Genomic DNA, 11,513 nt, shown 5'->3' with positions numbered 1-11,513 from the left:
GATTTTTCCATTATCCCCCTATATACTGATGCTAACTGGTACTAGGGCTCCAAGTAGCCCAAGTGCGAGTGATATTTGCACTTCCACCATACTTGCGGAGTCATGCGCAACATTCTCAATACCTTGCCTATATTGAATGGTTCACCCCATTCCGTTCACAAGATCATGACCTTCATCTCTTCTCTGTGTCCCGCAGTACAAGGAATGGTCGACCAAATGCTCAAATCATTCCCTTGGATGACATCTTCCGCAGTTGTCATTTAATTCCTAAATTTGGTACTTCAGTGAGTCCGGAGTGGTCATCTGAGAATGTACTAGAGAAGTGTAAGACCTTCTACCTCAATAGCTGGATTGATTTTGTCATGTTTTATCAGATGCGTTGTCTTGATATGGTCTGTTAATGGTCATTTATTCTCTCACTGGATGTACCATTTTATGGAGGGTTATAGAAAAGAGCGGCATCCAATAGTTACCTACACTGTTCCTTACCCTACTTATGTTGCCTACAGAGACCTACAGATTTTAGCCCTTCCTACATTGCCAATGTCATGCAATGTAAATACTCCTGTTTCCATATCAACTTCACGTTTTGCTGATGGGTAGGTGACACTTACAGACGAGCGAGTTCAAGGATTGTGCAAGGAAATAGAAGACAGGTGTCCAGAAGATCACTAGTCCAGAGACCAGGGTAATGGCAATGTATGGGTTGCGGTTCCATATCACCCAAGTACGCACTGCGAGGATGCTCTCCGCAATAAGTGTCCCCGTGCCAAGCTGGTAGCCTTAGCAATGGACGCCGGGTGAGTTTATGGAGAATCGTGAACAAAGAGTAGGCTCGCCAATCGTCTTATAGATGAGGTCGCACTCATTTGGGCTCATCACCGCAAATTGATCTGAACGCTATTTGTTTGAGTGAATGATATGGAATGTGTGCAAATTGACGTACGATACAAGACGAGAAAGGTCTCCGCAAACACCGGATATCTTGTCAACAGGAACAATACCTTCCCGAACGTCCAGGGCGCCCTCCAGACCAGCGTGACTTCCTGAATCAGCTGAGTGAACGGCTAAATCACAGGAGAAACTGACTAACCCTCGCTACTGTCAATATATAGTCGTAGCCCTGGACGGCCAGCTTATCGGATGGGGCAGCACATGCGAGCCATAGTCAAGACGCACCAACACGGCAGCTGCGACAACTGCAAAGGAAAACTTGAGTCTGGGCATGTTAACTGCGAATCTAAGACGCACTATCCAGATACTGCGGCGTATCGAGAGACATTTGGGAGCCAGTCTTACTTGAACGTGGAGAGATGGGCATACCGTAACAGTCTGCTTGATCTGAGCTGCTTGAACGAATACACTCGACATGATAAGCGGAGGATCCTTGCCAATGCACCTTCAGCTCATTTTGTCCAACCCTTAAGTAGCCAAGCTGTGGACAGGCACTTCACTCAGCCTCTGACTTGTGATCAGTGCGAATGGATGACAATATCACGAACTCAAAACATACTCTCATCACGTGTGCTCGAGGGGAGCAACTGCCAGCATTCCAATGAGCCTGTCCATATTGCCCCCTGGTTTGATAGATTGCTGCCTTACTCCATCTGTCAGCAGTATCACCGACGAGTGTGTGCTCACGTTACTTCGTCGACTCCGACTGACTATAGGGCAATAGACGCACCGGAAACTCCTGATCTACAGGACGCTCCAAGACCAAACACACCAGTAGAGGGACAGATGTCTACTTAGAAATCCAGCAGTTTCTGTTTCGAAAGCCCTTTGAGCACATAAGCACCCAGCTCATCCTACCACAGTAGAGTGGTGGTTGCGGCGCGCTCCCCTATTCCTGCACTGAGTGATTTGATTGGCAGGCGCCCCAGGAACGGAAATTTGAGGTGCATCTCTCAATGTGCAATCAACTAACAGCTAGATATACCAGGCGTGTATGAAGATATTCACCCGCGAGTCACCTCAGTAAGATCCGCTACGACTGGGAGGGCACATTCGTCCGAGAGCTGGGTCAACCTGGTAATGATGTCTCGACCCTTGGTGGTGGGAGCCCCTGGGTGTCCTTCCAAACAGCAGAGGTACCGCGTCCGGCGTCATGGCGATCCTCGGGTTATCCATTTTCGCGGCTTACGCGCCGTCGCAGAGGCGACGGATATATGGAGAATGGTTAATTTTTTGGTACATTGAGGCAAATCCTGGTAAACATGACGAGGTCGACGACGCACCACGAAAGTGCGTCTATTAAGGACTCCATACGGGAACAAGAGCTGACGACATCTAGTTAGAAGAGGCGCAATTTATGCCTAGCATCCGACGAGTTCAACATACTGAGAGCGCCTCGACGAAGGGAGTCAACACCTCAGCGCCCAGGTTTCGAGAGCTCAAATTGAAGCTCAATGTTGCTCGAAACGTAGCTTCGGGGCCATTAACGCTGACGAAGATTGGCCCCTACACTGCATAGCGAGAACAATGGGAGTGGCGTGGTAAGCGCGCGAAGACCGGCAAGCACGTGAACATAAAGGCACTCTGGTTGAAGTTCGACTTCTCCTTGAGACCGCCTTCGCGCCTCTTTAGTCACCTTTCCTACTCCATTGCCACCAAGCTACGACCTAAACAAACACAACAATCAGTGACAGGTACGCCGGCGCTCGTGGTTTGTCAATTGTATCCCGCGCCACATGTGTCGTTCATGCCACAATCCGCAGCTACAGCACCATCGGATTTACGATGAACAAGCCATTATTAAACTCTATTCCGCCAGAGCTCGTTGCCAAGGTCGCCGACGATGTGCTCGACGACTTGGACGCAACAACTCCGGACCCCGACGCTCGACAAAATGGCATCGTTAGTTTGACTCACATCTGCGCAAAATGGAGAGCTCAGCTTCTGAACAGCCGGAAATACTGGAGCCGCATTTTCATCCAATCGGTAGCGAGCCTGAAGGACCTCGTCACCCGTTCTCGGAGCGCCGTTTTGACCATCACCGGATCACTCGACGACAAGGATGGCGGCGACGACGCCGAAGAACGTCGGAAGGATAACGAGGAAAAACTCGGTTTGGTCATGGGCGTCCGCTCGCGGCTGCGATCTCTCTGCGTATCGGTATCATCAGCAGTCTTGGGTAATGTTGTTGGCCAGGCCAACGGCCCATCGTCAGTCCTGGAGGAGCTGGAGATAAACGTCAACAGTGCTTTGGCTGCAACGAACTTGGCTGCCTTCACCTCCCCCGTCCTACGGCATTTACGGCTCAGTGGCTTTGACAACCTGAACAACTTCGCGATGCTTCTGATCCCAGCCCTAGCAGAACTGCATATAATGGGAATCAATGTAGTCACGACGACGTTGAATCTGCGGCACAGCTTACGTGGTCTGCCAAATCTCACCTCGCTGAAGCTTAGCCTCCCTCTCGAATCGCCGCCGAACAACCCTACCAACATGATCCAGAGCGGCGTGGTATCGCTCCTGTCTCTAAAAGATCTGTACATGGAGGTTTGGAGGCTCTGTGACGCTGAACTGCTGTGCGACATGCTCATGCCGCAACTGATGTTCGCCCACGTGCAGGTCCACGACTTTGACGATCTCGAGGGAACCATAGGGCATATGGATGGTATCATCACCGGGATCGGGCCAACGCAGGTGCTCCGTGGCTGCACCATGTACAGTCCTAACCCTACCACACTGTACTGCTCCTTCACACCGGATCCCGGTAGCTCAACATGGCGATCGCAGAAGGAAGGCTTATGCCTGGTTTTCGATGGATACGGTTATGACGAAGAGACACGGATCCTGGCCTCTCTACGACCGCGCCTGGGACCTCACATATCCGCGGTCGAGTATCTGAGCCTTGATGATGGTCGGGCGTACGTGGAGCGCTCCGCGACGGAATGGCGCGAGTTTTTCGGGCTTCTTCCGGCAGTGACTCACCTTCGAATCTCCGGGAGGTACACGTCAACGCTTCCTACAGGCATCTACACTCTGGACAGTACGGACGGATCCTGGCACCCACTGTTTCCAAAACTGGAGGCGCTGAGGCTGGAATCAGTGTGGTATCGAGACGGGTGGAGGCGCATCTTTGACGTGGTCGACTTCTACGATCGCTTCCTAAAGCCCTATCAGAGTCTGGGTTATCCCAAACATCTAACAGCACTTACTCTAATCGGGGGAATCAACATCTTCACTGGAGATGTCACAGTCCTCCGGAAAATCTTCCCAGCCATCGAGTGGGACGGTGTGGAGAAGAAGGACACTTCTCATGAAGAAGTGGAACAGTGGTACGTCCCCGAGGACGACGATGTCGTAGACAGCGACGAAGAGAATGCGGGAGAAAGCGAATATGGCGCCGATGAAGAAAACGATCTTAGCGAAGACGATGGAGACCGGTGTGAAGGGCTGGGGGAAGAGAACAGTGACGAGGATGCTGGCGAGGATGCTTGTGAAGCGCAAGAGCAGGCGAAGGTAGATGGCGAGAACTGAAGCTGATATATTGTATCTATTTGTGCGTGGGCGCACCGAGGGGGTAGCAGCTCTTTTATTATTATTTCATAACGGGCTTCGGCAAATGCTTGGGAGGTGTATTTATACTTGGGTACCGCGGCCAGGATGGGGGTGAATACCAATGGTAACCTGCACGATCAGAAGACAGAGAATCAGGTGAAGGATCGGGTCCCTCGCTACCACCATGTTCTGAGGACGAATTACCAGCACTACGACAAGACCAGTCGTACGTTCCATCAAGTCGCGACAGGGTCATCGAGTATCGCATGGCAAGATAGAGCTCTCCGAGGTCTCCCTGATGACATCCACCCGGCATGCCAACGTGGGCATTGATGAGTGGACATCATCATTGTAATCAAGAGAACCATGGGTGTCCGTTCTCAAGCAGCTCGATTGTGGATTGGAGATGCATGACTTTCTTCCTGCAACGCTGAAATGATTGAGCACACGATGGTGACAGCATACTTGGGTAACGTACATTCCGTCAGGATGGCAGTCGATCGACGAGACGAAAAAGGCCCTTCCACTACGGCGTAAAGCATCAGGATAGACAGCCATGCAGGTGCACTCCTTAATCGGCTTCATCGCGCCCGCCTCCGTTTTGCCCACATTCACGAAGTTCGACGCCAGGAGACAAGAGCCAGCGACCCTGATAATATTTTCGATAATGACGTGCAGGTACAGACGATACGCATCGAATTTAACGCGATGTCCGCACATATGCGAGGTCGGTGTGTCCTGAGGTCCTAAAATGAAAGGGGCCGCCACAATAGCCAAATAGTTACAATGTAAGCCACTTTCCCAGGCCGATGTTTCGCCATGACCTTCTGTAGCGAGGTTCTACGCTCCAGTGAGTCATGACTATCTTCCTGGTTCGGCCCTTGCTCTCGTTTCCACTATCGTGCACATGCACTCCTTTGTGGTCGGATGACTTGACGCCTAAATTTCTCATCTAAGTAAGGGCATCGATATCTGAATCGTATACGTTAAACGCATTTGGTCAGAGAAATTGAAGCTCTTTCGTGCTTTTTGAAATGCCATGTGCAGATGCCAATGCATAACCTCCAAGTTGCGCAGATGACAGCGCGACCGATCAAGTCGGGTATCGATGTGGCAACAGACCGTAAAAGAGGTAATCTTCTGCACGAGAAAAATACTCTCTCGACTGTCTGATCCGGAGATATCGTGACTGGAGGAGGCTGTAAGCAACGTCTGGCATACTCGTATTACACGAAGCTAGCAGTCTATGAAACTTACAGATGAGCGAATTCAAGGGCTGCAGCAATAGGATAGAATACGAGAAGAATGTCAATGAAGACCAGTACGATGGCGATATGGAAACCACGATCCCGGTATACCCAAGTGAGCACTGGGAGGATGTGTCCTTGACAAGAGTCTCCGGTTTAAGCTCGCCGTGTCATTAATACATGAAGGGTGAGTGTAATACATACCGATCTGTGGTTAAATATATTTCTCGTTCATTTGAGCTCATCACGACAATAAGATCTGTGAGACGTTCATATGAGTAAGGATAATGGGCTGTGACGACACTTGGCGTACTATATAGGCGAGGAAGGTCACCACCAGGACCGGGTGTCTCGTCAACACGAGTAGTACTTTGCTGAACGTCTACAGTACCCCCCCCCCCCAGCTACCGCCGGGCCACAGAGAAGATCCTGATAAATATTCCCTCGCTTTTTGACCAGCTCTTTAACTAGCCAAATCGTCGGCCAATTCACTCGGCCTCCTATGACTTCTCTTTAGTATACTAGATGACAATAGCCCGAACTCAAACATGCCTTCGTCACATATGTCCCCGGCGGAGCAGCCGGACGCTCTGCTGCAGCTGAGGGTGTCCAGGTTGCCTACTGGAATGCTAGATCGCTCTATTATCCGGCAATTAAAATTCACCCGCAAGCGAATACCCACAGAATACTCCACCAGTTCAGCAAAATTCCAGGAGCTTACGAAGATGATTGCTCGCATCTCATCTGAGTAAAGTTCGGGCGGGCGAGAATATCAGGAAACCATGTTCGGCGTGGAGAGCTTCGTCAGAGCACCCGGCACGACGGATGAAGCTTTCATATATTGTTTCGCAGAAGCCAGCGTAACATGCCGAACTGGTCGAATAAGGAATATAGTCACGGTATCTCCTCCTGCCTCACGAGGCGACTCCAATACTTATATCCTACCTCGACGGCTTGCCTGTTGGTAAAATGTCGATGCAACACCTAGCAGACATTATCGGGTGCAGAAGGTACCAAATAACACAGCTCTACTGCATACGCACTGTAAAGTGAACGACATCCAGGTCAGAGAGACAGGGGCGAATTTTCACTCAAGTTCGACGAATTCAACGAGAACGAGGGCAGTCTTCTGTTCCAAGCCATTTACCTGCATACCTGACGACCTTGTTGGCGAGTCAAATTCATACCAGAAGAAAAGGGTGAGCGTACACAGTTACGCCCAAGTTTATATTTGACACTCGCTTAGGAGTTGTCGGTGGTTGTTTGGAGTATATACTAAACTGGTAGAAGTAGAAGTCAGGGGGAATTTTCCGACTTCTACCAATAAGCCGTTGCAGTGGGTGTCGCTGCCACATGAGGGTCCCCCGCCGACCGTTGCTTTATGTGGCATTTCCGGACCCTAACCAACCGGGGGGTTCCCCCCGGACCCCCTTATAAGATAGCCCGTAGCCCGTACCCTAACCTCCTTACCTTAATCTGCACCTCAACCAGACCCTGGGGGTTACCCCCCGGACCCCTCTCTAACCCAAACTCTAACCGTCGGCCGGGGGTGCAATTCTTGCTACAACTTTGCTGTGGCAAGCAGTGGCTAGCGGCGGGGCGAGGGCGCGCGGGAGGTGTGGCACCACTGTCAGTGGCATAGTGGCCAAGTAGAAGTCGGAGACCGGAACACGGAACTCCAACTTCTACTTCTACCAGTTTAGTAATACCTCGTTGTTTGGATGCAGTGCGAGGACAATGGGTGTGGCGTGGTAACGGAGACTGGTAAGCAGGTGCACATAAAAGGCACTCTTGTCGAAGTTCGAATGTTCCTCCCAACCACACTGAGACCTTGCGCGCTCCGCTTCAGTGGCCCCTCCTGTTACCGAGTCATAGTCCTAAAACAAGAACAACAATTAGCGAAGGTATGTCGGCGTACTTGTTCATTGTTGCGCGCCACAGATGTCGCTCATACCACATCGCAACCACAGTGCCATTCGAGTTCTAATGAATAAACCAACCTTCAGCTCCATGCCGCCGGAGCTTATCGCCCAAGTGGCAGATGAATTCGTCACCGACCTCGAAGCCACAACTTCCGATCCTCATACTCGACAGGCCGGGGTCGTCTCCTTGACACATGTTTGCGGGCGATGGCGGGACCAACTGGTCAACAATGCCAAATACTGGACCAGTATCTTCATCGAAACTGCGGATAGTCTGCGGGATCTCATTGACCGTTCACGTCGCTCTCCCTTGTCCATCACCGGGTCACTGGAGAAAGATCATACTGGCGATCTCCAGGAGAACAACGAGGATAAGTTAAGCTTGGTCATGGGCGTCGGCTCTCGGTTACGGTCTTTGTCCATCTCGGTCTCCTCGCAGGTCCTGGGTAACGTCGTCGGTCAGGCACATGGTACTATGCCCATCTTGAAGCACCTGGAAATTAAGGTCACGGGTGCTGTCGGAGCAACGAACCTGACTCCCTTCACATCCCCGGTCCTGCGGCGTCTACAGCTGAGTGGCCTGGACAGCCTGAATGACTTCAGGATGCTCTTCACGCCAGCATTGACGGAACTGAGTATCATCGATGTCAGAACGGCTATGACGACGCTGGATATACGGCAGGTCTTACGTGGTCTACCCAACCTCATGGTCCTCAAGCTCAGTTTGGCCCTTGGACATACACCAATCAACCCCGGCACCGTGATCCAACTCGACAAGGTCCCACTGCCCTCCCTGCGGACCTTATATATTGATATTCCTCGCCTTCGTCATGCGAAACTGCTGCGCGACATGGTCATGCCGCAGCTAGAGCATGCCTATGTGCAGGTTCACAACTTTGCCTATTTGGAGGAGATCATAGTGTGCATGCAGGGCTGTATCGACGGGATTGGGTCGACCCAGGTGCTCCGCGGCTGCACCATGTATAGCCCGAGCCCCACAAGCATCTGTTGCATGCTGACTCCAGATCTGACCACTACGACATGGCAATCACAGACTGCTGGGCTCTGTCTCGTGTTCGAAGGCTACGACTACGATGAAGAGGCCTGGATCCTGGATGTGTTGCGCCCGAGACTGCAACCATACTTGTCCACAGTCGAACGCTTGACCATAGAAGACGGTCGCGCGTATGTGGAGCAATCAGTCGTGGCTTGGCGGCAACTCTTCAGCCTAATGCCGGGGGTGACCGAGCTCGGCGTCTCGGGCAGGTATACGTCAGCTCTACCTGCCGGCCTGTATGCTCTTGATAGATCGGGTGAACCGACGAATCCCTTGTTTCCGAAACTGTAAATGCTGCGCCTGGAGTCAGTATGGTTTCGGGATCCTTGGAGGAGGATCTTTGGCGTTGTCGACTTCCTCAATCGGTTCCTGAAGCCCTATCAGGTTTTGGATCACCCCAAATCACTAATAAGCCTTACCATTACTGGAGGAATCAACATCTCAGCAAGAGATATCGACGTCCTCCGTGATATCTTCAAGGTTGTCAAGTGGGACAGCCTGGAGAAGAAGGATGTCTCTCATGAGGATGGCGTACAATGGTATGTCTTCCGGGAAGACAATGCGAGGGAAAAGACGGAAACGGAGGCGCACGAAAGCGATTACGACGCTGATGACGAGGAAGATGCCGGAGAGTAACGAAGGGGGGTTCATTGCGATGCCGACGGCGAGGGAAGGCTGATGAGAGCGTGTCCAAAGCGCCAGAGGAGGGTGGAGCAAGCGACAACGGAAGATCGAAAGTCGTACTCATTGATTGTAGGCGGGGGCGTCGACGGAATAGCCGACAGGGTAGCAGTTCATTTTTCTTATATATCCAATCGCAAGTCCGCTTGTAGGCGGGAAACGTGTCTATCTCTGGGTACCGCGTCAGAATGCGGAAAAAATATCAGTCTTCATCTGCACACTCGAAAACCAGCCTCTGATAAAACTTTGCGTGAATGGTGGCCATCGTGGGGACGGATGCATTACTACAAAACTATGTCGTGCGTGCCGAATGCCACGACGTCCGACAATCACAGAGCTCTGTGAAGTGTCCCTGATGGCATCCACCCACCACGTCGATCTCGGCATTGATGGGTAGACATCATCAGAGGACATGGGAGAGCCGCGGACGGGTATTCAGAACCAGTTCGATCCATGACGGATGGCTACCTACGACGCCGGGACACCCGAGAATCGTATGGTCCACAGGCAGCTCGATTGGCGACGCACAACTATTTTGCTCCGATGAAACCATTCACTGGGTACAATACCCATACTGAGCCACTGAGAAAGTGTGAAAGGAACCGGACAAAGGTCAAATTTTGTTCATAGTGTTGCCTTGCAAAACAAATGAAAGTTCAATGAACAGCGCTGAACAAAGATCATATCCTGTGTCACAATCAGATTTTTGCGCACTCAAAAGTAGTATTATTCTAATTCGTTTCACTGACTGTGCAATGGACAATCATGAAAAAAGTTTGACCTTTGACCAGTTATTTTCAAAGTTTTGTGCATGCTCAATATGGGTGATGTACCCAGTGATTGCGATAGGATTGGAAGGGCAATATAAGGCAACGTACATTCCATAGAGATAGCGATCGAACGACGCTGCAAACTGCATGCTTCGGCGACCTCGTGAAGCGTCCAGATCGAATGATACGGAAGTACACTCCTTGATCAGCTTGATCTCGTCCCCTTCCATGCTGCCAACGCTGACGAAGTTCGAAGCCAGGAGAGAGAAGAGCCAGCGCTTTGCTGATACTCGATAACGACGTGCAAGTACGGACGAACGCTCTTCTCCTGGAAGACCACTCCGTGGGGAGTCTAAGTAGCGCGTAGAACGAGCATCAAAGTTAAAACGCGACGTCTGCGTGCGAGGTCGGCGTGGCCTCGACATGATGACATCGTAGAATGCAAGGCAGCCACGATAGGCAAATAGTTACAAAGTAAGGCTCCGTTCGGTTGCACGGCCGCGTCGCGGCGCTCTCAAGGCGCCACAGCCAGCTCGGCCGCGTGGCAGTGCTTTTAGTGAGACGCGATTGGCTGAAAGACTGTTTTGGCGTCGTTGGCCGCGACGCGGCCATGCATCCGAACGGAGCCTAAGCCACCTTGCCGTCCATGTTTTCCCAATATACTCCCTGTACGAAAATTCCGCTCAAGTGAGTCATGGCTACTTACCATATACTCTGGCCATCTGATCTCAAGCTCCGACAACCTTCGTCCTGGCTTCATTTGTCCCTCTCGCGTCCTCTTTCATGCACGCCGGGCTCGATTGAGGAGACTGCTTGCCCATATTTCACGTGAAGTCGAGTATTGTACGGTCGAATCACTTCAAGCTTCACGGCACGTATCATCGCATCTCCTAGCGCAGATCTACAAACACAACTAGCGTCTGCAGTGACTCCGCACCGCTCCGGCTCGCAAGCGATGGCTCTGTCTGACCTGCTCGAGCTTGCCACTCGGGCAGGACAGCGCACGTAATGGTAATTTATATGCATTCCCAGTCTATAGCATAATTTACGCGGTAACACATGTACTATGACCACCCTCCCCAGCAGCGAGGGCGTCGGCGTTAAATACTCGTTACAGTTCAACAACACCCAACCCAATAAGACAGTAAACCACGGCGCGGAGAAGAGACGAACGCAACAGATACCTGAGGGTTGAGTATCTCAATAGCGGATCAGCGACGCGCTACCCAACAACTGCGGCTAGAGACGTTCAGAAGCGCTTATCTCGCGGATGCCGTTAGAGGGACGTACGTCGATGGCTTGCTCGGTTCGAGTTGCTTGCATGAATATT

General features: G+C 51.5%; 3 protein-coding genes across 3 annotated transcripts; all 3 read left to right on the top strand.

The window, feature by feature from the left end:
- Window positions 1-122: 122 nt before the first annotated feature.
- Window positions 123-320, top strand: GLOTRDRAFT_12960 (uncharacterized protein; the record flags this gene model as incomplete). The annotated part of the gene is made up of 1 exon (XM_007870459.1): window positions 123-320. A coding segment is annotated over one exon (198 nt), but the record flags the coding sequence as incomplete, so codon positions are not given.
- Window positions 321-2,739: 2,419 nt separating this feature from the next.
- GLOTRDRAFT_131677 (uncharacterized protein) lies at window positions 2,740-4,485 on the top strand (the record flags this gene model as incomplete). The annotated part of the gene is made up of 1 exon (XM_007870561.1): window positions 2,740-4,485. The coding sequence occupies one exon, from the start codon at window positions 2,740-2,742 to the stop codon at window positions 4,483-4,485; it is 1,746 nt and encodes a 581-aa protein (XP_007868752.1).
- Window positions 4,486-7,763: 3,278 nt separating this feature from the next.
- Window positions 7,764-9,368, top strand: GLOTRDRAFT_131676 (uncharacterized protein; the record flags this gene model as incomplete). The annotated part of the gene is made up of 2 exons (XM_007870560.1): window positions 7,764-8,988; window positions 9,043-9,368. 2 exons carry the CDS (start codon window positions 7,764-7,766, stop codon window positions 9,366-9,368), a joined length of 1,551 nt encoding a protein of 516 aa, XP_007868751.1.
- Between the last annotated feature and the right edge of the window lie 2,145 nt (window positions 9,369-11,513).

This window comes from Gloeophyllum trabeum (genome assembly GCF_000344685.1).
Source record: "Gloeophyllum trabeum ATCC 11539 unplaced genomic scaffold GLOTRscaffold_00012, whole genome shotgun sequence".
NCBI classification, from domain to species: Eukaryota; Fungi; Basidiomycota; class Agaricomycetes; order Gloeophyllales; family Gloeophyllaceae; genus Gloeophyllum; species Gloeophyllum trabeum.
Note: the sequence above shows the minus strand (reverse complement) of the source record. Positions and strands in the feature narration are given on the sequence as shown.